Source organism: Pongo abelii, chromosome 8, assembly GCF_028885655.2.
Source record: "Pongo abelii isolate AG06213 chromosome 8, NHGRI_mPonAbe1-v2.0_pri, whole genome shotgun sequence".
In the NCBI taxonomy this organism is placed as follows: Eukaryota; Metazoa; Chordata; class Mammalia; order Primates; family Hominidae; genus Pongo; species Pongo abelii.
The window spans coordinates 15,203,744-15,229,722 of NC_071993.2; the positions used below are offsets into that span (position 1 = coordinate 15,203,744).

The 25,979-nt window shown below is 45.1% G+C and overlaps 3 protein-coding genes and 1 pseudogene across 16 annotated transcripts in view; 1 reads left to right on the forward strand and 3 right to left on the reverse strand.

The window, feature by feature from the left end:
- Positions 1-1,640: 1,640 nt before the first annotated feature.
- Positions 1,641-6,813, reverse strand: LOC129048478 (glyceraldehyde-3-phosphate dehydrogenase-like; annotated as a pseudogene).
- Positions 6,039-8,152, reverse strand: RPP38-DT (RPP38 divergent transcript). The gene is given in 2 exon segments (XM_054521996.1): positions 6,039-7,666; positions 7,668-8,152. Coding segments are annotated over 2 exon segments (468 nt in total). The 5' UTR covers positions 7,773-8,152; the 3' UTR covers positions 6,039-7,303.
- A 61-nt stretch (positions 8,153-8,213) lies between these two features.
- On the forward strand, positions 8,214-15,170 carry RPP38 (ribonuclease P/MRP subunit p38). 7 transcript variants are annotated; one of them, XM_054521993.1, is made up of 3 exons: positions 8,251-8,341; positions 13,137-13,255; positions 14,215-15,170. In XM_054521993.1, the coding sequence occupies exon 3, from the start codon at positions 14,225-14,227 to the stop codon at positions 15,074-15,076; it is 852 nt and encodes a 283-aa protein (XP_054377968.1). In that variant the 5' UTR covers positions 8,251-8,341; positions 13,137-13,255; positions 14,215-14,224; the 3' UTR covers positions 15,077-15,170. The 7 variants fall into 7 exon arrangements, with proteins under 7 accessions (XP_009243419.1, XP_054377968.1, XP_009243420.1 ...); XM_054521994.1 differs by having other exon boundaries at positions 8,273-8,341; positions 13,141-13,255; XM_002820550.6 differs by having other exon boundaries at positions 8,287-8,699.
- Positions 15,171-15,314: 144 nt separating this feature from the next.
- The window catches only part of NMT2 (N-myristoyltransferase 2), a 63,881-nt gene continuing 53,216 nt past the window's right edge, over positions 15,315-25,979 (reverse strand). For 4 of the 8 annotated variants that reach the window (XM_024253869.3, XM_024253867.3, XM_063727494.1 and 1 more), the window contains 3 exons: positions 23,681-23,848; positions 20,608-20,745; positions 18,783-20,123 (listed from right to left, as the gene is read on the reverse strand). In XM_024253869.3, the coding sequence (XP_024109637.1) occupies positions 20,103-20,123; positions 20,608-20,745; positions 23,681-23,848 (327 nt within the window). In that variant the 3' untranslated portion in view covers positions 18,783-20,102. Of the gene's footprint in view, positions 17,556-18,782; positions 20,124-20,607; positions 20,746-23,680; positions 23,849-25,979 lie in introns of those variants that run through there. The other 4 variants (XM_054521990.2, XM_054521991.2, XM_054521992.2 and 1 more) reach the window with 2 other exon arrangements.

The window sequence follows — 25,979 nt, forward strand, 5'->3', positions numbered from 1 at the left end:
CTCAAGAGGTTCTTTGCAGGAAACCCAGAGAGATCTCCGTAGGTCACAGGCCTCCCCTGGAATGCCTTCGAAAGAAAGAAAGAAAGAAAGAGAGAGACAGAGAGAGAGAGAGAAAATATATAGATACATTTATCTAGAGAGACCCGCCCCCAACTCTCTTAAAATACATATGTAATTTTTTTAATTTAAAAAAAGTATATATGTAAATACGTACTGGCCGGGCGCGGTGGCTCACGCCTGTAATCCCAACACTTTGGGAGGCTGAGGCCGGCAGATGACCTGAGGTCGGGAGTTCGAGACCAGCCTGACCAACATGGAGAAACCCGGTCTCTACTAAAAATACAAAATGAGCCGGGTGTGGTGGCGCATACCTGTAATCCCAGTTACTTGGGAGGCTGAGGCAGGAGAATTGCTTGAACCCAGGAGGTGGAGGTTGTGGTGAGCCGAGGATTGCGCCATTGCACTCCAGCCTGGGCAACAAGTGTGAAACTCCGTCTCAAAAATAAATAAATAAATAAATGTGTATTTAAAATTTTATAAATTAAAAAGTTTATAAATTAAAAATTTATATGTATAAAATTTTTTCAGAGGTTAAGGGTCTTCCTAGGTATATATATTATATATTTTTTCTCTAAAAATTTATATATAAATTTATATATTTAAAATTTTAAAAATTAAAAATTTTATAAATTAAAAGTGCAAATTAAAAAATGTATTTTTTTTTTAAGAGAGGTTGTGGGGGGGGGGTCTCACTAGGTTGTCCAGGCTGGTCTCGAACTCCTGACCTCAAGCGATCCTCCCACCTCGGCCTCCCGAAGCACAGGATTCCTTCTTTATACATACTTCTCTCCTGTCCATTATTCCTAGAAAAGTGGATGATGGATGCTTCTCCTCCACGCTGCCTCCAGGCGCTGTTTATCATGAGAGAAAGTGGCCTGTGGTTTGCACCTCTTCTCCTCTTTATAAAGCAAAAACACCTAAATTCTGGACACATGCTACAATCAGCTTAACTCGTTTTTAATTATGGTAAAGGCACAGGACTAAACGCCTATTCAATTTGACCCAGTTTTCCAGGGGAACAAACCCAATGTCACTTCAAGTCTGCAGACACACCGAATAGGATTACATTTCCAAAGGACTGAAATCGAATTGGCTGGTCATATGAGGAGCTAATTTCCGACACTTCGCTTGAATAGTAGCATTAGTGGAGAAGGACGACTGGGAGAAAAAAGAAACTCAATGTCGGCAAAGTGACTGAGCTTGAATGTCCAACAATGCAACAAGAAGCCTTTCAGCTTGCTTTTGCGTAAAGCTACATTTTTAAAATATTTGCTTTTTCATGAAAATCTTTTTTTTCCTCCTCACAAATATTTTCGTGGTGAAATCAGTGCATTTCCAAGTAAAAGACCAAAAGCAAAATGTTGGAAAAATCCTACTCGGCAGTTGTTTGTGGTTGAAGTCCTAGACGATGGGAAAGGTCCCGTGGGGGTATTGAGGCTCATGGCAGCTTCAGCACAGCCAGGCCTTCCTCTGTTAGCCTAGTGCTGGCTGCGGGCAGAACCCGGTCCGTGGTGTTTCAGCGGGAAATACTGCACTGAGTTCCGGTATCAGTCCATATCTTCAGCTGAGACATTCTGGAATTATCGTCGCTGTAAGAAACCAGAAGAGGAGAGGGATGGACGCTACCTTGTTCTCTGCTTTATTCTCGAAATCCAGAATGTTCTTTTAAGACCTCTTTTGAAAGTATTTTCTTCCCCTGGGTTGCCATTCCCCATCTCACTGCCAAGCCATGTGTGTCTTGTCTCAAGATGCAAGAAGGGGCTAGGCGCGGTGGCTCACGCCTGTAATCCCAGCACTCTGGGAGGCCAAGGTGGGCGGATCATCTGAGGTCAGGGGTTCAAGACCAGCCTGGCCAACATGGCAAAAACCCTTCTTCTAAAAATACAAAAATTAGCTGAGCATGCTGGTGGGCACTTGTAATCCCAGCTACTTGAGAGGCTGAGGCAAGGAGAATTGCTTGAACCTGGGAGCCGGAGGTTGCAGTGGGCCAAGATCGTGCCACTGCACTCCAGCCTAGGCAACAGAGTGAGACTCTGTCTCAAAAATAAATAAAATAAAATAAAATAAAAACCATAGCATGAGTTTCAGAATAGGTTTTTCTTTTTCTATAAAAAAAAATCCATTGGGATTCTGATAGGGATTGCATTGAATCTTTAGTACTGTCAAGATGAACATTTCTTAACCCTGGCAGTGCATTCAATTACCTGGGAAAAAAGATACAAACCCCAGTCTGATCCCTAATTCCCACCACCATTTTGATGTAATGGCTATAGGGTTGGACCGAAGCCTCACGAACGATGCATCCATGGTTTTGCTCTCTTCTCTGCAATAATTTAGCTCTCCTTCGCTGAATAGTACATGTGGTCCTCCAGGATGGACCAGGTCCTGCTGACCTCTTCAACCACATCTCTCGCTATTTCCCACAGGCATGGACGCTCTACCCCAGGTAACTGAAGGACTTCAAGTTCCCTTTCTCCACGTTGGCAGATAGTTGCCACTCCACTGTCTGGAACACCCTTTTCCTTCTTTCCTTTTTATTTTCTTTTCCTTTTCTTTTCCCTCCCTCCCTCTCTTTTTTTTCCTTCTTTTCTTTCTCTTTCTTCTTTCCCTCTCTCTCTCTCTCTCTTTCTTGTTTGTTTTTGAGACAGAGTCTCAATCTATCACCCAGGCTGGAGGGCAGTGGTGAGATCTCAGCTCACTGGAACTTCCACCTCCCGGATTCAAGTGATTCTCCTGCCTCAGCCTCCCTAGTAGTTGGGATTACAGTCGTATGCCACCATGCCCAGCTAATTTTTGTATTTTTAGTAGAGATGGGGTTTCGCCATGCTGGCCAGGCTGGTTTCGAATTCCTGACCTCAAGTGATCCACCCACCTTGGCCTCCCAAAGTGCTGGAACTACAGGCACAAGCCACCATACCCAGCTCCTTTTCCCACTTTCTTAACAGCCAACTCCTCCTTCGAGACTCAGCCGACATGGCAACACCTCCAGGAAGACTTTGAGACAAGAAATAGCTTTAGTCTGGTCTTCTCGTCTATGAGCCTCTGGCCCTCTCTCTCTGTCTTTCTTCTGTTCTCATTCTTACCTGCCTTCAAAGGGCTTCCACTCCACTTGGCCTGCCGGCTGTTCTAACAGGCCTATCGCACTCCTGCTCTCCCGTCTCTACCTCAGAATTATCTTCCCAGGGTCGGCCTGGCTCAGTGCTTCCACTCCTCTAGGTCTTTGCTCATCTGTCATCTCTCAGGAGGTCTTTTATCACCCATCCTAGCACCCCCTTCCACTCTTCCCTGCTTTTTCGCGTTGCTTTTGTTTTTTTCTGAGACACAGTCTCACTCTATCACCCAGGCTGGGGTGCAGTGGCATGATGTGGACTCACTGCAACCTCTGCCTCCCAGGTTCAAGTGATTCTTCTACCTCAGCCTCCCGAGTAGCTGGAATTACAGGTGTGCGCCACCACGCCCAGTTAATTTTTGTATTTTTAGTAGAGACGAGGTTTCACCATGTTGGCCAGGCTGGTCTGGAACTCCTGACCTCAAGTGATCAGCCCACCTTGGCCTCCCAAAGTGCTGGGATTACAGGCGTGAGCCACAGCGCCTGGCCTTCCCTGCTTTTTTTCTGTAGCACTTTGAATCATCTGACAACTTAAATCGTTTACATTGTTTACCGTTTCTCCTCCTTTAGAACTCTGGCTTACCACTTTAACCCCAACACTTAAAATTCAATGAATATCGTACCTGTAGGAAAAGGCGGTGGGGAAGAAAGGGAGGAGGGGGATAAAAAGGAAGGATTAAATGTCTTTCAAATTTCCCCGTTTTCATAAAACAGCACTGCTGAGACCCCTGACAACTTTGGACATCTCACACATAGCCACATAGCCAAGTCCTGACTGCAGTCTACCCTGAGTCCTGGCCGAATGCCTGTGATTTCCCTGGGAGCAAGGCAAGGCTTCCCTATCTTTGTTTTTTTTTTTTTGATTGAGTGCAGGAAACTTTATTGATGGTACACGATAAGGTGGGGCTCCCAAGGTGTCTCTCTCTTCAGGGGGTTTGCGTGGAAACTGTGCGGAGGGGAGATTCTCAGTGGGGGGTGGGGGCTGAGTGGGGCAGGGACTCCCCAGCAGTGAGAGCCTCGCTTCCTCTCGTGCTCTCGCTGGGGCTGGTGGTCCGGGGATCTTACTCCTTGGAGGCCATGTGGGCTCCACCACCCTGTTGCTGTAGCCAAACTCACTGTCATATCAGGAAATGTGCTTGACAAAGTGGTCGTCGAGGGCAATGCCAGCTCCAGCATCGAAGGTGAAAGAGTGGGTGTCACTGTTGAAGTTGGAGGAGACGACCTGGTGCTCAGTGTAGCCCGGGATGCCCTTGAGGAGCCCTCTGAAGCCTGCTTCACCACCTTCCTGATGTCATCGTATTTGGCAGGTTTTTCCAGATGGCAGGTCAGGCCCACAACTGACACGTTGGCAGTGGGGACACAAAAGGCCACGCCAGGGAGCTTCCCGTTCAGCTCAGGGATGACCTTGCTCACAAGGCTTCCCTATCTTGTGGGAGAGTCTCACAAGGGTGTTTCTCATCCATGTCCCTAGTTTAGTTGAGACTACGGCTTTCCATCTTCCCCTCCTTTCTCCGCACCCCCTACAACCTGCTCCACTTTAGGATGGAGCCGCAGGCTTCTGTGTAAATCTGTAGAACTGCTTGCTGAAGTTTACAGTTTGTTCCTCGACAGAGTGACCCACCACTCGTAACACCTGTCATCTGACCTCTGAGATTGGGAATGCTGTCCCATGGGATTAGAGATGCAGGGAGCTGACATCATGTTGGTCTTGATTTTGCTGTTTTGTGAGGCCTGAGAATTGCTTAATTGCTTGAAACTCCTCACCTTCACTTGTCTCTGTGGACACAGGTATTCTTTGGAGTACTATATAGTTCCAATTAGTAAAGCTTTCAGTATTCATTTTGCATCTCATCATTAAAGTTTATTGTTAGTAACTGATTTAAAATAATAAATTGTTTACATAACAACTACTGTTATATAACACACACACACACACAGAGCTAAGGTCCGAATACCATGGAGGAAAAGAAGAATCTGGTGGTCAATTCCCTTACATTCTTCTATTGACAAATTTTCTTGTTGGGACCTTCACTTATTTCATCAAAGGATTGTGGCTAATGATATAATTTATTACTCAGAATCTTTTTATTTATTTGTTTTGGAGACAGGGTCTCACTCTGTTGCCCAGGCTGGAGTGCAGTGGTGTGATCATAGCTCACCGTGGCCTCCACCTTCTATGCTCAAGCAATCCTCCTGCCCCAGCCTCAGGAGTAGCTGGGACTACAGGCACACACCACCATGCCCAGCTAATTTTTTTTTTTTTTTTTGTAGAGATGGGGTTTCGTCATGTTGCCTAGGCTGGTCTTGAACTCCCAGGCTCAAGCAATCCTCCTGCCTCAGCCTCCCAAAGTGCTGGGATTACAGGTGTGAGCCACCACAGCCGGCCATCACTCAGAATCTTAAGTCATTGTCAAATAATGGAAAGCATACAAATCAAACAGTAGTCCAATTCTAGAATTAATATAAAAAGAAAGCTCTAATATTCAAAGACCAAACAGATTTTACAGGATAAAACAACTGTCATTAAAAAGTAAAAGTGGCAGGTGTGGTGGTGCACATCTGTAATCCCAGCACTCTGGGAGGCCTAGATAGGAGCATTACTTGAGCCCAGGAGTTTGAGACCAGACTGAGCAACATGGCAAGACCCCGTCTCTACAAAAAGTACAAAAATTAGCCAGGCATGGTGGCATGCTCCTGTAGTCCCAGCTACTCAGGAGGCTGAGGTGGGAGGATCACGTGAGCTTGGGAGGAGGTTGCAGTGAGCTGAGATGGTGCCACTGCACTTTAGCCTGGGCAACAGAGCAAGACCCTGTCTCCAAAAAAAAAAAAAAAAACCGTTTCTTCAGAATAGGATATCAAATATGTAAAGTAATAATTTGAGAAACATGAAAAAGTGTTGTGTGTAAAGAAAATCAGAAGACTTAATCTGTATTATTTTAATGTAAAAGCATGCACATATGTGAAACAAAGTAGAAGGGAACACTAAAGAAAAAAATGGGTGTGACTGCGTCATGGGAGAATGTTTTTTACTTTTTGGTTGTAATGTTTGCGTGATACAAGAGGGACAAATTACTTTCGAAATGTACTTGTTAATTTTAGCAAAATCCTTGTGGAAATTACACTGCTAGTTTTAAAATAAAACACAAGCACTAAAATAATAAAGGTTATGTTTCATTTTTATTAACTTAGTTTTGCCGTGGTTGAGACTGGATTCACCATAGTTCAATTTATCAAGCACTTAAGTATGTGTTCCGCACATAATAATCATCTTAGCATAGAGGAACATCTCTTCTAATCCTCACAAGAGATACTATTTTTATCACTTCATAGAGGAGGTTAATAAACTTGCCTAGGTCATAAGATCTTCAGTTGATGAAGTTAGGATTTCAACCGAGAGCCAAGTAATGTAATGGCTGATGTTTTCCATAGAGAAAATGTAAGCAGAGATGATGCTCAAACTATACATCTGGAACCTTAGGGGGACAAAAACGTATGGATGTCTCCTTCCCATTACTTTAGCATTTTAATTAGACCCATGTGTCTCTATTTGTCTTTGGAAATGCAAGCTGCTTGCAGTTCATCATAGCGAATTCACACAATTCATTTTATGAAACACAAACCTGTTCTCACAAACTCACTGTCATCTCTTTTTAATCTTTCTAATTGTGATAAAAATCATATTGCACTTTACCCTGTGTAACCTCCAATGATCTTTGACCAAAAGCCAAATCTTTTTTTTGTGTTTGCTTTATAGACAGTTAGGTTCTACATAGGTACTTAAACATGAAAATTGAAATCATAGAGGCTGGGCACAGTGGCTCATGCCTGTAATCCCAGCACTTTGGAAGGCTGAGGTGGGCGGATCACCCGAGGTCAGGAGTTCGAGATCAGCCTGACTAACACGGTGAAACACCGTCTCTATTAAAAATACAAAAATTAGCTGGGCTGGTGGCCCGTGCCTGTAATCCCAGCTACTCCGGAGGCTGAGGCAGGAGAATCACTTGAACCTGTGAGGCGTTGGCTGGAGTGAGCCAGGATCGCGCCATTGCACTCCAGCCTGGGCAACAAGGGCAAAACTCTGTCTCAACAACAACAACAATAATAATAATAAATAAAAGAAAGAAATCACAGAAACTATACCACAAAATAGGAAACAAAACGAACAGTGAGGAGATTGAGAAAAGGAGGCAGATATGTAAAGAGGAAAAGGAAGGGGGCCCAAGTGAGGCCGGAAAAAGCGGGGAGAAGGAGGAGGCTCATTAGGTCAGAAGCAACCTGCCGTCTTCTAAGTTCTGGCCAAGGGTAGATCAACAGATCCAGATTCCTGAGCTTTAAAATGTTATTCGGCCGCTTCATCACTTGTCCCCGATTTTGCAGCGACTCCGATGGTAACTTTAGTCTCCATTGCTTGGAGCAGCCACAGTGGACACTGGACGGGATATTCTGGGCAGCTGTTGCTGAACTCAAGGCAACTCTTACTGCCTTTCTCTTCTCGGGGCTCAAGAGTCCCTGCATTATTGCCCATAGGCATGTGTTTTACCCCACACTCCTTCTCCCTTTTATCTTGATTTTCGTGGTGCTGGGGAGTCTGCAGGGATTCCATTGCGACGGCCTCACTGGGACAGGGGCTGGGGTTGTGCGTCCCTGAGGCAAGGCAAATACAGAAAAGCGAATAGAGATAGAGGGCTAAGACTCCAAGGTAGAAACTGGGTTAGAAGAGAGAGGGGAGCACAAACGCCCGGAGAGAGCGAGCCCTGGGGATACCATTGGCTATAGGCTGGCCTCCGAACAACTGGACGGTCCAAGTCCTGAGCGTCTGGTTACCCGGGCAACCGCATGGTCTCGCGGTACAGACCTCGCGCCTGCGCACTGCCGCTGTAGGGGGGGGGGCCGGTCCGGAAACTCCACGCCGGGGCCTAAACTCGAGTCTGAAAGATGAGGCCTCGTTGTGTCGTTTCCGGGTCGCGCGACGCTGTGGGCCGCTTTCCCCTCTCCGGAGTGACCTAACACAGGATAATGAAACCTGCAGTGCTCCGAGCGCTTCCTCCCCGCCCCGTCGCGTCTGGGAGGCGAGGCCAGGAGGCGAGGGCTCTGCGCACGCGCGGCGCAGGCGCACTGGGAGCCGGTGCTGTTGCCTTCAGGTGACCACGGATTCGCCGTCGTGAGTTCCAGGTGGGCGCGCGGGGCCCACGTAGGGCAGTAGGCCAGCCCCGGGGGGATCGGGCCCGAGACTCTGCGGAATCTGGAGGCCGACGCCTGCGCGCACGCAGGGTCTCCGCTGCTTCCCCAACGCCTCTTGCGGGGCCGCAGGACCCGCCGCCTTCCCGGTTGGGCCGCCCAGTCCCGGGCCGGGCGCGTGCACCCAGAGTTTCCGCGCTTCTAGTCCGGCTCCTCTGCTGGATTGCAGCGCCAGCTGGGCACCAGGAGTACAAAGCGAAAACCCCACGCCGGCCCTTCTGTTCTCCACGGTCTCCAAGGAGACACGGACAACAGAACAGCACTTCCGTGTGCTAAATAGTGAAGCACCAAGGTACTCGATCCAGGGGCGGCGTGCAGTGGGGAGGTGAGCTTTGGGTCGGCCGTCGCCCCTTGGCTACCGGCGGGATCCAGAAACCGGGAGACACCACCAATACCGTTCTCAACTTTACTCTCAGCTGGTTACTACTGTGTCGGGAGATTCTACCTTCTTTTCCGACTAACATGTATTTTTCTCCAGTCCTTTCTGCGGCGTCTCTAGTGCAGGCCACCGTCATTTCTAACCTGGACGACTCGAGGAGCGTCTTTGCTGCTCAAGGACTCTTCCTTTGCCCAGATCCACAAAGATCTATAACTTCTTTCTAATCACGACACCTCTGCTTTAGATGTTAAAGTTGCTTCACACTGGAAGGCTTGCAAAGGTCTTCATTATCTGGTCCTTACTCACCTTTCCTAGTTTCTCACCGCTTTCTCTAGCATATCTGCCCCAGCCACATTAAACTTATTTGAACTTGCTTTTTTTTTTTTTTTTTTTGAGACATAGCAGTCGCCCAGGCTGGAGTGCAGTGGCGCGATTCCGGCTCATTGCAACCTCCACCTGCCGGGTTCAAGCGATTCTCCTGCCTCAGCCTCCCGAGTAGCTGGGACTACAGGCGCGTGCCACCACGCCCGGCTAATTTTCGTATTTTTAGTAGAGACGGGTCACCATGTTGGTCAGGCTAGTCTCGATCTCCTGGCCTCAAGTGATCCGCCCGCCTGGGCTTCCCAAAGTGCTGAGATTACAGGCGTGAGCCACCTCGCCAGCCAACTTATAATACTGAGATACCTTTCTTTACTCCATACTTCCTTTGGTAGGCATTGTTTAGATGTAGGTTAAGAGGTCCGGCCAGGCGCGGTGGCTCACGCCTGTAATCCCAGCACTTTGGGAGGCCGAGGCGGGCGGATCACAAAGTCAGGAGATCGAGACCATCCTGGCCAACATGGTGAAACCCCGTCTCTACTAAAAATACAAGAATTAGCCGGTCATGATGGCCCGTGCCTGTAGTCCCAGCTACTCGAGAGGCTGAGGCAGGAGAATCGCTTGAACCCTGGAGGCGGAGGATGCAGTGAGCCGAGATTGTGCCACTGCACTTCAGCCTGGCGACAGAATGAGACTCCGTCTCAAAAAAACAAAAAAAAAACGGCAATTCCTCTATGAGGACTGCCTTTTCCCACCCCACTCAACTAAGCTAGGCCTCTGCTGGATGTTCCCTAAGCATACTGTTCCCTGACCTTAATGTGCGTCAGGCTTTATTGTATAATTACCTGCTAATATTTTTTCCTCGTGGACTCTAAGCTCACTGAGATCTGTGACAAAAAATACTTAATCTTTATGGCCTGGCACATCGTGGATAATCCATAAATATTTGTTGAAGAAAGGAAGGGGCCTGCGGCTGAGGGCGGGAGTGGTATTCCAGGCCAGAGGGACTAATGTGTATAAAGACTTGAAGGTGGGAAAATGCTGGCCTCATTAAATAGTATGTTGTTCGGTGTTGAGGCCTGGTGCTTGGTGGGGCCTAAGGAGAAAGAGGCTAGTGGGAGATTGAGGCTGGAGTGTGGAGGGCCTTTTATGTCACATTAGAGTTTAGGCGGGGCATGGTAGCTCATGCCCGCAATCCCAGTACTTTTGGGGAGGCTGAGGCTACGGGATCGCTTGAGCCTAGGAGTTGAAGACCAGCCCAGGCAACAAAGCAAGACCCTGTCTCTATAGAATTTTTCTTTTTTTTTTTTTTGAGACAGAGTCTTACTGCATTTCCCAGGCTGGAGCGCAGTGGTGCAATTTCGGCTCATTGCAGCCTCCGCCTCCTGGGTTCAAGCAATTCTCCTACCTCAGCCACCCACCCAAGTAGCTGGGATTACAGGTGTGCACCACCATGCCTGGCTAATTTTTGTATTTTTAGTAGAGACTGGGTTTCACCATATTTGCCAGGCTAGTCTCAAACTCCTGACCTCAAGTGATCTGTCCAGCTTGTCTTCCCAAAGTGCTGGGATTACAGGTGTGAGCCACCGTGCCCAGCCTATACAGAAAATTTAAAAATTAAAAAAATTTTCTGGGCTTGGTGGTATGCGCCTATAATCCCAGCTACTCAGCAAGAGGCTGAGGTGGGAGGATTGCTTGAACCCAGAAGTTCAAGGCTGCAGTGAGCCATGATCGAACGACTGCACTACTGCCAGGTGACAGGGCAAGACTTTCTAGTAAAAAGAGTTTGCCCTTGATCTACAGGCAGCAGAGGCCTCTTGGGACAGCTCTAAAGGGCCCTCAGCAAAGCCTATTTTTCTCTTTCTCTAAAGCTATAAAATCTTATCAGTACTTTGTTTCTGGATTATATTGCGTGAGATTATGCTTATCCAGACTACTTGGCTCTCTTTATCTCCCCAGCAGATTCTGCAGGTGGGAGAAGTTTATAGCCTGGTTTGTGATCCCTCCGGAGCATGATTTTAAGTATTTATCCGTGGTGTTTGGATGCGGAGACATCATCTGACTTGCAGTTGGCAAGAGCTCTGCCCCATCCTATTTGTTTCACCCCTCTGTCACTGATTTCCCTCTTCCTCATCACTTCGAACCTGATGCCAGCTCCTTGCAGTCACTGCATTGCATCTGGATGAGCACGTTTCTTCCTGATTTCCTGAGCTCTAGGGGAGCATAGAGATAATGGGGTCGGAGGGCACAGTGTGGCCACTGTGAAGGAAGCCACTTAGGCCCCAGAAGTCTCCAGCAGTGGGCAGTACCGAGACGACCAGGGTGTGATCTCTCACCCCAAGGAGCTGAGTTTGGCTTTTAAAACTGTGGGAAGGTGTCTGGGAAGAATATCAGAGACCAACAGCGCTCAGGGGGCCCTTTCTTGGGGCTGTCCAGTGTGGAAACACCCTGTCCTACACCAGTGATTCCTGATTCCGGCTCAATCAGATTCACGAGGGCAACTTTTTTTTTTTTTGATACGGAGTCTTGCTGTCGCCCAGGCTAGAGTGCAGTGGCACGATCTCGGCTCACTACAACCTCCATCTCCTGGATTCAAGAGATTCTCCTGCCTCAGCCTCCGAGTAGCTGGGATTACAGGCAGGCACCACCATGCCTGGCTAATTTTTTTGTATTTTTTAGTAGAGATGGGATTTTGCCATATTGGCCAGGTTGGTCTCGAATTCCTGACCTTGTGATCCGCCCGTCTTGGGCTCCCAATGTGCTTTGGTTACTGGCGTGAGCCACTGCACCCGGCCTAGGGCAGCTTTTTATAAGCACAGATGCCCAGGCCTTATTCTTGAAGATTCCAATTCAGTAGATCTGGGTTGAGGACCAAGCATCTGCATGTTTTAAGAAGCCACAGGTTATTTTTGAGGTGTAACAAGAATTGAAAGAACAGAAAACTTGGATTTGGAAAACTAGTTGTGACTTTAGGCAGTGAGTCAGTTTCCTAATGCACACATTGGGGAATTCTATAGGAATGCCGTGAGAAGCAAATAATACATGGAGAGAGTGCTTTATATAGCGATACACTGCATAGACACACTTGCCTTCAACATCAGCTGCCAGCCTAGTATAAGTGGTAGTATAAATGGAAAGGATATAACTTCCTTTAGTTTTGGCAGGTGGGTCCCTGTGATTCTACCTGAGCCCCAGGAAGGAAGGGAAAAAAACTGAGGGAAGAGAAAGGAATGTGTAGTTGCCTCTGGGAAGGATAAACAGGATATGCCCTCTGGACCAGTAGTTTATAACATTTTCCCCATTAAGCATCCTTCTACTCATTTTTCCTCAATGGATGAGTATCTTTAAATTTCATTACATTTCCCTAGTCTTCATGAAATTGCCAGCCAGAGAAGTCAGCTCAGGGGTCCCCCTAAAAAGGAGGACTGGCCGGGAGTGGTGGCTCGTACCTGTAATCCCAGCACTCTGGGAAGCTGAGGTGGGTGGATCACCTGAGGTCAGGAGTTCGAGACCAGCCTGGCCAACATGGTGAAACCCCATCTCTACTCAAAATACAAAAATTAGCCAGGCGTGGTGTTGGGCACCTATAATCCCAGCTACTCCGGAGGCTGTGGCAGGAGAATCGCTTAAATCTGGGAGGCAGAGGTTGCAATGAGCCGAGATCATGCCATTGCACTTCAGACTGGGCAACGAGCAAAAGTCTGTCTCAAAAAACAAAAAAAGAAAAGGTAGTGTATGCCTGCATATGTATCAAATGCTGTAGGAAGGATATTCAAGAAATTTAGGGCCCTAGGAGGTGGGGAGACTTACAAAAGTGGACATGACAGTGTTATTTGAAGTTTTAATCATGAGATGACTGTTCAGTTCTTTAAAATATCACACCTGATTGTTTGTGAATGGCAGAGGCCACCAGAGTCATTGCAGATTGTGAGCTCTATGTGGACGGACATCGGGTCTTGTTTACTGTGAGCCCCAGGACCTAGAAAGCCACTTGCACACTGGAGGTGCTCAGATGATTTTTTTTTTTTGAAGACAGGGTCAGATGTGTTACCGGGCTGGAGTGTGGTGGCACAATCGTGCTCACTGCAGCCTTGACCTCCTGGGCTCAAGTGATCCTCCCACCTCAGCCTCCCAAGTAGCTGGGACTACAGGTATGCCTCACACTTAGCTAATTTATGTATTTTTTGTAGAGGGTTTCTCTATGTTGCTCAGAGTGGTCTCGAACTCGTGGGCTGAAGTGATCTGTCCACCGCAGCCTCCCAAAATTCTGAGACTGAAGGCATGAGCCAATGTGCCAGGCCTAGAATATTTGTTGAGTGAATGAATGGAAGCCCAACTAGATAGCATTTTGGAAAACACTAATAAGTTATAAGATTAATACCATACAGTTAATTATGAACAAGTAGAAACAGAATATTTTTAATAAATGAAATAGACAAATGGAATTGTACTACGATTGCAATAATTAAAACTTTCACATATTGCTTGTATAGGAATAAAGACAAAGTCATATTAAAAAAATGGGGAAAACTAAACACTGGTCACCCATAGTCCTGAGTGTTTTAAAGGGCCTCCGTAGGGCATTCAAAATGGGGTAAGAAAAATGAGGAAAAATAAAATTACTTAATCTTTAAAAAGAAGACAAGTGTATGCTCACCTAATTGGACTTATATAATCAGGCTTGCTCTAGCTTATCGAGAATCAGAGTACAGGCTGGGCGCAGTGGCTCATGCCTGTAATCCCAGCACTTTGGGAGGCCGAGGCGGGTGGATCATCTGAGGTCGGGAGTTTGAGACCAGCCTGGGCAACATGGTGAAACCCCGTCTCTACTAAAAAAAAATAGAAACATTAGCTGGGCTTGGTGGTGGGCGCCTGTAATCCCAGCTACTTGGGAGGCTGAGGCAGGAGAATCGTTTGAATCCAGGAGGTAGAGGTTGCAGTGAGCTGAGATTGTGCCATTGCACTCCAGCCTGGGCAACAAGAGTGAAATTCTGTCTCAAAAAATAAATAAATAAATAAATAAGAATCAGAGAGTACAACCAAGATATTCTTAAGTCATGCAGTTGTCGCTAACATGAATTTTTTCTGTTGTCATTTTGCTTCTTGGAAGGATTTTCAAAATGGCTGCAGCTCCTCAAGCACCGGGGCGGGGATCTGTCCGTAAGACGAGACCTCTGGTTGTGAAGACGTCGTTGAACAACCCATACATCATCCGCTGGAGCGCTCTGGAGAGCGAGGATATGCACTTCATCCTACAGACGCTTGAGGATAGGCTTAAAGCTATTGGACTTCAGAAGATTGAAGATAAGAAGAAAAAGAACAAAACACCTTTTCTGAAAAAAGAAAGCAGAGAGAAATGCAGCATTGCTGTTGATATTAGTGAGAATCTGAAGGAGAAGAAAACAGATGCTAAGCAGCAAGTGTCAGGGTGGACGCCTGCACACGTCAGGAAGCAGCTTGCCATTGGCGTTAACGAAGTTACCAGAGCCCTGGAAAGGAGTGAACTGCTCTTAGTTCTGGTGTGTAAATCAGTCAAGCCTGCCATGATCACCTCACACTTGATTCAGTTAAGCCTAAGCAGAAGTGTCCCTGCCTGTCAGGTCCCCCGGCTCAGTGAGAGGATCGCCCCCGTCATTGGCTTAAAATGTGTTCTAGCCTTGGGGTTCAAAAAGAACACCACTGACTTTGTGGATGAAGTAAGAGCCATCATCCCCAGAGTCCCCAGTTTAAGTGTACCATGGCTTCAAGACAGAATCGAAGATTCTGGGGAAAATTTAGAGACTGAACCTCTGGAAAGCCAAGACAGGGAGCTTTTGGACACTTCATTTGAAGATCTGTCAAAACCTAAGAGAAAGCTTGCTGATGGTCAGCAGGCTTCTGTAACATTACAGCCCCTTAAAATAAAGAAACTGATTCCAAACCCTAGTAAGATAAGGAAACCACCCAAAAGTAAAAAAGCTACTCCAAAGTAATCTTGCATAAACTTGTCATGTCATACAGTTGGTGAAAGGACACCTTGTAAAGAAGAAGCCTTGAAACTAATAAAATGAGTTATATTTACATAGATTCATAGGGTCCTGTTTGGTAATATTCAAATGTGTAAGACTCTTTGTAACTATGGCACAGATATACTAAGTGCAGGAAATATTCAAAATTAGGAATATCCAAACAAGTTTATTGAAACTAGTGTTCATGCGTGTATAAATTGACTTTTTCTTTTTCTTTTTTTTTTTGAGACAGTTTCACTCTTGTTGTCCAGGCTGGAGTGCAATGGTGCAGTCTCAGCTCACTGCAACCTCCGCCTCCCGGGTTCAAGCAATTCTCCTGCCTCAGCTTCCCGAGTATCTGGGACTACAGGTGCGCACCACCATGCCTAGCTAATTTTTGTATTTTTAGTAGACACGGAGTTCTACCATGTTGGCCAGGATAGTTTCCATCTCTTGACCTCGTGATTTGCCCACCTCAGCCTCCCAAAGTGCTGGGATTACAGCTGTCAGCCACCATGCCTGGCTTTTTTTTTTTTTTTTTGAGACAGAGTCTCACTCTGTCGCCAAGGCAGGAGTGCAGCGGCGCAATCTGGGCTCACTGCAACCTCTGCCACCCAGATTCAACGATTCTCCTGTCTCAGCCGCCTGAGTAGCTGGGATTACAGGTGCCCACCACCACACCCAGCTCATTTTTTTGTATTTTTAGTAGAGATGGGGTTTCACCATGTTGGTCAGGCTGGTCTCAAACTGACCTCGTGATCCACCTGCCTCGTCCTCCCAAAGGGCTGGGATTACAGGCGTGAGCAGGCTTGAGCAGCCGCGCCCAGCCTAAATTGACTTTTTCAAAGGCTGGTAGAGTGCCCGTGAGCAAGAATATCTGTGTCCTACAACGCTTAGCATTTTCCTATCAAACCTGGAAAATGTGCCACAGCAAATGTTCTAGTCAGTCAAGTAGATGAAACTGAATTGGGGCAGCATTATCAGTTTTAAAGGAAAGATCCCAAATGCCAAGCAGTCCATTGTCTTCAGAAGCAACACATCATTTTTCACTTCATGTCAATTTGACTTTTAGGTAGGAATAGACATGAGCTTGGGAGAAAGACTTAATATTTAGAGAAAAAATATCAAAAACACAGAAAAGGTCAGATAAGGTTATTTTGACTGGGTACAGTTCACCCCCATTACGTGATTCACTTACCTCCCTGGAAATCTAACGTATAAAAGGTATGATGGTAATTGGATGAAATGTGGCCAAAAGATTAAAAAAACTGAGGAGCTTGGGTTCTCAGAGGTGGGTGTGTGACAAGAGTCCTTCAGGTTAGGAGATGGAGCATAACCAATGCTCTGTTAGAGTGTCTGCTGTTTACAGAGTGTATGGAAAAGTTACTTTCTATAATTTAGAAGGAAGGTATTTACTAAAGATTTTTCCAGCTGAAAGTCTGGCTGACTCATAGATTATGCCACCTCTCGATTTAAATTTTACTTAGTGTCATCTTGGCCAAAAAGAAGAAAAAAAGATACCTTATTGAATAGAACATTTTCATTACAGACAAAGTACAGTACAATGCAGTTTTAAATCTACAAGACACTATATATTGCATTTAAATTTAGTTTTAATAGCTACTTCATAAGCAAGCAGTTTAATTCTCGAAAATGTTAATTAGTAATCTGCTTCAATTATAGAGGCAAATGTAGTTATTCTATTTAAAAGTGGTTAATAATTTGATAACAAATTATGTAAATGACTCTTTAAAGGAATAGTGTAACTGTCACCATGAGGTAAGCTCATGACAAAATTTCCAACTGGCAATGCTGTAGTTATTTATTTTACTTTTGAGATGGAGTTTCACTCTGTTGCCCAGGCGGGAGTGCAGTGGTGTGATCCCGGCTCACTGCAACCTCGGCCTCCTGGGTTCAAGCCATTCTCCTGCCTCAGCCTCCCGAGTAGCTGGGACTATAGGTGCACACCACCATGCCCGGCTAGTTTTTGTAATTTTAGTAGAGATAGGGCTTCACCATGTTGGCCAGGCTGGTCTCAGACTCCTGACCTCAAGTGATCTGCTCACCTCGGCCTCCCAAAGTGCAGGGATTACAGGTGTGAGCCACCGTGCCTGGCCGATTCTGCAATTTGAAAACCTGCTTTGTATAGACTTCGTGCCATGAAAATGAGTGGGAAGTAAAGTCCTAAATTAGAGCCTTGACTCCAGGTTAAGTCAAAATCTCCTTTCCTTAATGCTGGTATCTCAAACCCTGTTCCAGTGAATGAGGAGTGTTTTGTTTCTTGAAGCCTTTCTCCTGTTAAGAAAGAACGCTAATGCAATTAGGGTGGAACCATCTGAAATTCCAAGTCTTCCATTATCTCCAAGAAAGGGCCTAATTATGCACTACTGTGGGGCCCGGTCGCCCTCTGGTGGTAGTCTCAGGGATGTCACAGCTGTGGGTTGGTCTTTAGAATCATGGCAACCTATAGAAAGGAGAGAGAGTTCAACTCCTTCGTAGTGACCAAGGTCAACAAACTTTCTGTAAAAGACCAGAGAGTGAATATCTTAGGCTTTGCAGGCCACACAATCTGTCACAACAACTCAACTCAGCTTTGTAGTGTGAAGCAGCCATAGGCAATATGTAAGTGAAAGTGGCTGCGGCCAAGAGTGGTGGCTCATGTCTGTAATCCCAGTACTTTGGGAGGCCAAGGCAGAAGGATCACTTGAGGCCAGGAGTTAAAGACCAGCCCAGGAAACATAGCAAAACCTTGTCTCTACAAAAAATGAAAAACTTAGCCAGGCGTGGTGGTATGCACACTCAGTTAGTTCTTTTTCTTCAAAAAGACGCTGAAGCAGGAGGATCATTTTAACCCAGGAGTTTGGGGCTGCAGTGAGCTGTGACTGTGCCACTGTATTCTAGCCTGGACAACAGAGTGAGACCCTGTCCTAAAAAAAAAAAAAAAAAAAAAAAGTGTGGCTATGTTCCAATAAAACCTTATTGAGGGACACTGGACTTTGAATTTTGTGTAATTTGCACATGTCACAAAATGATGTCATTTTTTGGCTTTTTCTCCTCAACCATTCCAGAAAATAAAAACATTCTTAGCCTGTGGGCTATACAAAAATAAGCAATGGGCTGGATTTAGCCCACAGGCCATAGTTTGGTGGCCCCTGCCTGGGATAAGATATGATTGGTTTCACTGGATTCATAACTTGAAGGAAATGCCATCATGTCTAAAACAATTAACTTTTTCTGCACTGAACATCCTAGGCACTGGCACAGTAAAGGCAGGGAAAAGCATCTACTTTTTTGTTTGAGACGGAGTCTTGCACTGTCGCCCAGGCTTGAGTGCAGTGGCACGATCTTGGCTCACTGCAACCTCCGCCTCCTGGGTTCAAGTGATTCTCCTGCCTCAGCCTCCTAGCAGCTGGGATTACAGGCACCCGCCACCATGCCCAGCTAGTTCTTTTTGAATTTTTAGTAGAGACAGGGTTTCACCATGTTGGCCAGGCTGGTCTCGAACCCCTGACCTCAAATGTTTCGCCCACCTTGGCCTCCCAAAGTGCTGGGATTACAGGCGTGAGCCACCACACCCAGCCAAGGCATCTACTTTGTGGTATCTGAGTTGAGGCCAGGCTGCGTGGCCTTGGTTAGCATCTTATTTTTCCCGCGGATTATTGGCAATATAAACACACATCTGTACGCCGTGAAAGTTTTTCAAATTCTAGATTAAAAACACCATTAGTAACAAAATTATGAATACTTATTTACAAATAAGACATTTTCCATTAGCATGATACATGACAGTTTTCATGATAAAGTCAGCGTAGAGGAGTATGTGCAATTTTGCATAAGTAATAAAAACATTCAAACTATCAATGCCCTGATAGCACGAATAAGTTCCACCAGGCATCTCTTTTGACTTTACAGTTTTTATTTCCTTTTCTTCATATATCCTTGATGTTGCTGAGAAGAAACTGAACTTTGCACAACAGCAGAAAAGTCTAGTTAGTCGCGGGTACAGGCTCTTTTTTTTTTTTGAGACAGAGTCTCACGCTCTGTCACCCAGGCTGGAGTGCAGTGGCTTGATTTTGGCTCACTGCAACCTCACCTCTCAGGTTCAAGCGATTCTCCTGCCTCAGCCTCCCAAGTAGCTGGGACTACAGGCACACGCCACCACGCCCGGCTAATTTTTGTATTTTTAGTAGAGATGGGGTTTCACCATGTTGGCCAGGATGGTCTCGATCTCCTGACCTCGTGATCCACCCACCTTGGCCTCCCAAAGTGCTGGGATTACAGGCGTGAGCCACCACGCCCGGCCGCAGGCTCTTACAGAGAGCACAGTGAGTGCTTGCACAAAACTCTGCTTTTGAAGCAATCCACTGACCTGGTGAAGATCAAAGTACAAACTTGTATGTTTATTGATTCGGCAACTCTGCTTATGGAGAAATACATGTACTAGTCACCAGTACATTTTAATATTGCTCTGCACTTAAATAACCACCACCTGTCACTGAGCTACAGAAGTGTTGATTCCATAAATGTTCCCAGTGATACCATGTAAGCTGATACCAGTAAAAAAATTTCCAAATGGATCTTTTGTTCTGTTACATGGACAAATGTACCATCACTTAAGAAACAGAAATGCAGCAGTTTATCTCCACACAATAGCAAAGATTTTCTTACATGACTCTGTAACTTCTACTTAGTCCATAGAAAAACAGTCCCTTTTCTAAGGGTGAAAAAATACCTCTTCAAGAGACAGGCAAAAATTTGAAAATTACAAGAATGTGCTCTTTGTAGCCTTTCATCCCTCCCACAAATAGGTCAACAGTGAAAAAAGGATGAAGTTTAACATTCTAGCTACAAACGTACAAATGTCACATGTGGACTTTGTCATCTTTTCTGATTATCGACTACTTCAATTTCACTTGAGTTGTGCTTTTATTCTTCTTTGGAATGGCAGTTCCAGAAATCATTAAATATTAACAAATGATGATGTCAGAGTTCTAGAAATAAAAATATCCATCTATTGTAGTACTAGTCCAACCTGAAGGGAGGGAAGAAATGGAATAGTAAGAAAAATTAGATCGCAATGTAGTACAATAGATCTGTCTTTCTAAAAGCTGTCTTAAGGCTCGGCTCACACACCTGTAATCCCAGCACTTTGGGAGACCAAGGCAGGCGGATCACCTGAGGTCAGGAGTTTGAGACCAGCCTGGCCAACATGGTCAAACCCCATCTCTACTAAAAATAAAAAAATTAGTCAGGCGTGCTGGTGGATGCAATCCCAGCTACTCGGGAGGCTGAGGTAGGAGAATCACTTGAACCTGGGAGGCGGAGGTTGCAGTGAGCCGAGATCATGCCATTGTGCTCCAGCCTGGGGGACAGAGCGAGACTCCATCTCAAATAAATAAATAAATAAATAAAATAAATAAAAATAAAATAAAGCTGTCTTAAGTCTAAGTGAAGCAAGTATGAAATTGTCTAGGTACATTTGTTGAGTTTACAAGGGCTATATCCATTTTGCTTACCTTTTCAGAATCTGTACCTGGACACCTCCAATTGTACAGGTAATACTGCAAATTGCCATCTCCTATACCAAACTTGAGTTTTTCCAAGAATGTCTTATTTTCCATCAAATCCAGTGCATTGAATACATCAAATCCTTTCTGCCAATTTAAAAAAGATTTAAAATTTAAAACAAAGGACTAGTGTTTTCTGTATTACATATCTCAATGTAACAATTCTTCTACTAATAGCTCGAATATGCATTTCTAATAGGATTTAATGTCTGTGATATATAGCATAGGTTAAGAATTCAGGGCCGGATGCCGTGGCTCATGCCTGTAACCCCAGCACTTTGGGAGGCTGAGGTGGGTGGATCACTTCAGGTCAGGAGTTCGAGACCAGCCTGACCAACGTGGCGAAACCCCATCTCTACTAAAAATAACAAAAATTAGCCAGATGTGGTGGCGTGCACCTGCAGTCCCAGCTACTCAGGAGGCTGAGGCAGGAGAACTGCTTGAGCCTGGGAGATGGAGGTGGCAGTGAGCCGAGATTGTGCCACTGCACTCCAGCCTGAGCGACAGAGTGAGACTCTGTCCTTTTTTTTCTTTTTTTTAAAAAAAGGAAGAATTCAGTTTAAAATTGTCTTATAAAACTAGCAGTGTGGCTGGATGTGGTGGCTCACACCTGTAATCCCAGCACTTTGGGAGGCCGAGGTGGGAGGCTCACTGGAGCCCAGGAATTTGAAACCAGCCTGGGCATAGGCTGTAGTTGTAGGTGTAGGTACAGGACATTGTCTCTACAAAAATAAAAAGATTGACTTGGCATGGTGGTGTGCGCCTGTGGACCCAGTTACACAGGAGGCTGAGGCAGGATTGCATAAGCCCAGGAGGTCGAGGCTGCAGTGAGCTGTGATTGTGCCAGTGCACTTAAACCTGAGCAACAGAGTGACAGCTTGTCTCAAAAAACAAACAAAAAACTATAGTGAATCCGATGAAGTCAGCACGAAAATTCAGAAATGCTGAATCCCAAAAATGTTAAAAATGTAGTATGATGGCTGTCACTGGCATAAAATTACTTATGAAGATTTCAGAAAATATTTTATTTACGTTTTATTTATTTATTTTTAAATCTTTTTGAGATGGAGTCTCACTCTGTCACCCAGGCTGGAATGCAGTGGCATGATCTCGGCTCACTGCAACCTCCACCTCCCAGATTTAAGCAATTCTCTTGCCTTAGACTTCCTAGTAGCTGGCATTACAGGTGTGTGCCTCCATGCCCAGCTAATTTCTTTGTATTTTTAATAGAGACTGGGTTTCACCGTGTTGGCCAGGCTGGTCTTGAACTCCGACCTCAAGTGATCCACCTGCCTTGGCCTTCCAAAGTGCTGGGATTACAGTCATGAGCCACTGCACCCAGCCTTGTTCTTGTTTTATAAGGGAACAGTTGTCAAGATGGTTTCATCTCCAGGATTATTAATTATTAGCCTTTCTAAGTCCTACCTTGGCTGAAGCTATTGCCCAGGGACCAAAGTTGTAAAGACTTTAAATAGTATGCAGGCCGGGCGTGGTGGCTCACGCCTGTAACCCCCGCACTTTGGGAGGCCGCGGCAGGTGGATCACCTGAGGTCAGGAGTTCGAGACCAGCCAGGTCAATATGGTGAAACCCTGTCTCTACTAAAAATACAAAAATCAGCCAGGTGTGGTGGCACACGCCTCTAGTCCCAGCTACTCGGGAGGCTGAGACGAGAATCACTTGAACATGGGAAGCGGAGGTTGCAGTGAGCCGAGACTGTGCCACTGCACTCCAGCCTGGGTAACATAGCCAGACTCCATCTCAAAAAAAAAAAAAGTATAAAAAAATAGTATGTTTGCTTTGGGCTGATAATGGGAAATATATTTATGTAAAATTCTAATGGTAAAAATTTCTTTAAAATGTCAGACAATAATACTATGCAAAATGTGATATAGAAGAAGCACTTTTTATTTTTATTTCTCAGGGTTTTTACCTTAAATAACTAATTACTGGCCATATTTGGGAAGTGTTGAAAAAAAGCAGACAATCTGAGGATGATGTTGACTTGGGGATCCAAAGGCACAGGTAAGAGATTTTTATTTTATTTTATTTTAATTAATTAATTAATTTGAGACAGGGTCGCACTCTGTTGCCCAGGCTGGAATACAATGGTGCGATCTCGGCTCACTGCAACTGCCAACTCCCAGGTTCAAGTAATCCTCTTGCCTCGGCCTCCCGAGTAGTTGGGATTACAGGTGTGTGCTATCATACCCCGCTAATTTTTGTATTTTTAATAGAGACAGGGTTTCACCATGTAGATTGGCTACAAATAAATTTCGAATTTAATTCCTTTAATTTTAAAATTCAGAGACTATTTGATTTAAAAAATTGCTGCTAGTTATTCACTCAACAAAAATATTCACTCATGTATTAATATTTTCCTTATATTCCTAATATATGGGCTTTATATATATACATATATATATATACACATACATATATATATATATATATATATATTTTTTTTTTTTTTTTTTTTTGAGACAGTTTCTGTTACCCAGGCTGGAGTGCAGTGGTGCAATCTCAGCTCCACTGCAACCTCTGCCTCCCAGGTTCAAGCAATTCTCCTGCCTCAGCCTCCCGAGTAGCTGGGATTGCAGGCACATACCACCAAGCCTGGCTAACTTTTGTATTTTTAGTAGAGACGAGGTTTCACCATATTAACCAGGCTGGTCTTAAACTCCTAACCTCAGGTGATCCACCCATCTCGGCCTCCCGAAGTGTTGGGGTTACAAGCCTGAGCCACCATGCCCAGCCTTATATATTCTTATATAAGGGTTAAACATTTGTAATTTGTACATTTTGTCTTTTTTGTTAAACTGCAATAAAATTAATGATGAAAATAGCCTCTAAAGTTTCAAAAGAAACTCTTATCAAAATTCTTCCTTTGACTGATGATCAATAGTTTTTTTAAAATCTCGCATAAATTCCACCCGTGTGGAAGAAAACGCAGTAAGATGTCTTCTATAGTCTGGCACAGACATTTGGAGAACCAAACGGCATGAACAGGAAGGAGCGGCTTACCGACTTAGCCAGGATGAGCGCGTCGCTCATGAGGTCCAGCAGGGGCGTCTCTGTGTGGATGTTGTAGAATGAGTAGGCAGCTTTGAGGCTCTTGTGAGCAGGGTGGTGCATCACCGTGGAGGGGAGCGTATAGAAGCTCAGGAAATCAGTCAGTTTACCGTTGGGGCTCTAGGAGCAAAGGTGCTGTCAGGCAGAGATCTCCTTGAACCAACTTCATACGTGCACTTCAGCTAACTCTGTTCTCTCCCTTGCCCCAGAGAACGAAAAGCAGTAAGTCACACTTCTTTCTCGGCAGTCCAGTTTGGGGCCCCTTATATTGTGCTGTGTAGAGGCCAAGAAGGGCCTGGAGTTGGGACTTCAGCCTAAGTGCCCGTTGGTGATTTGCACAAAGTTCTTAGGAAGCAGAATGTCATGCCTGTAATCCCAGCACTTTGGGAGGATGAGGCGGGTGGATCATGAGGTCAGGAGTTCGAGACCAGCCTGACCAACATGGTGAAACCCCATCTCTACTAAAGATATGAAAACTTAGCCAGGTGTGGTGGTGCACACGTGTAATCCCAGCTACTTGGGAGGCTGAGGCAGGAGAATCGCTTGAACCCCAGAGGTGGAGGTTGCAGTGAGCGAAGATTGTGTCACTGCACTCCGGACTGGGCGACAGGATGAGAGTCAAAAAAAAAAAAAAAAAAAAAAAAGAAAGAAAGAAAGATAGAAGCAGAATGTCCTAAAAGGAAAGCTTCCCTCAGGCTGACAAATGAGTCAATTCTTTAGACTAAGGGAACAGTGATAAAAGCAGATTCATTGTTTTTGCAGAAATAAAAGCTTTAAGGATTAGAGGGCTGCCTTCTCCAACTAAAAGATACTGTGTACTATCTCACACTTTCTTAGCACACAGAAAGAATTATATCAGGCCTAAGTAAGGTTGGGTAGAGTCTGGAAGCTGTTTGGAAGAGTTCGCAAGCTTGTGAAAGGTCTTACTACTGCACCAAAATATACACATGTGAATAACTGGAGAATTTTGCCGCTATCAAAAATAAGGGATACAATGGATGACATTCATTTCATCATCACTGGCAAAGCTTCCAATACAAGAAATTAGCCAGTATTGTTCGGGTTGTTGTAATTAGCTGTGGTGGCCTTGCTGACTTTTAGAATATGACGTGTTTGAATTGTGCGGCTGAAGAGGCTGGACCACACACATGCCACTGCTAGTATTTCTTTCAGCAGAAAAGGAAATTCCAGAAGGATGTATGCTTTGGTTTTCAAATGCTTCCGAGTCATTAGACCTTTCTTCAGCCAGCAAGAAACTAAAGGGGTTAATCTACAGTGATTCCCTACTGCTCTATATTAGCAGCTCAGTATTGGAGAGGAATTCAACCTTCAGGTTTAATAAGGATTTTAGATTCTTCTAAGAATTTCTCATATCCATCTCATACGCCGAATTACTGCAGGCACCTGCAGAACCTGATTAGGTTCCCCACCCCATTTTCATCATCTGCTTTCAGAAAACTACTTCTTCACATTCATATGGCTGGTAAAATTACTGTTTCCTCTCTTGCTGTTAAAATGACCAGAGAATCACCAACTGTTGGGGAAGAGTGGGACGATCTTCCCATTGTCCCTCACACCCAATCAATTGTAAAGACTGATAAAAAACAAAACAAAACAAAAAAAACCACTCACAACAAAACCCACCATGGCACCATGTCTAGGTGGCTTATAAGCAACTTCTAACAACTTTCAAGGAACAAGTAATCCCTATTATTACATACACTGTTCCAGAGAAAAGAGAGGACAAGCTCTTCAGCTCATTCTAACTTTGGTATCAAGACAGGACAAGGACATAGTAAGAAGGGGAAATTAATGGCCAACCTCAGTAGTGAGTATAGAAGAAGATCCTAAGTAAAATATTAGCAAACTAGGGCTGGGCATGGTGGCTCACGCCTGTAATCTCAGCACTTTCGGAGGTCAAGGCGGGTGGATTTTCTGAGCTCAGAAGTTCGAGACCAGCCTGGCCAACATGGTGAAACCCCGTCTCTACTAAAATACAAAAAATTAACACGGTGTGGTGGCATGCGCCTGTAGTTCCAGCTACACGGGAGGCTGAGGCACAAGAATTGCTTGAACCCAAGAGGTAGAGGTTGCAGTGAGCAGAGATTGCGCCATTGCACTCCAGCCTGGGTGACAGAGCAAGACTCTGTCTCCAAAAAAAAATCTAAAAAAAAATTGGGAAACTAAATCTAAAAACAGAGGTAGTCTCACACAAATGGAAACAAAAGAATGTGTCACTAGCAGACACACC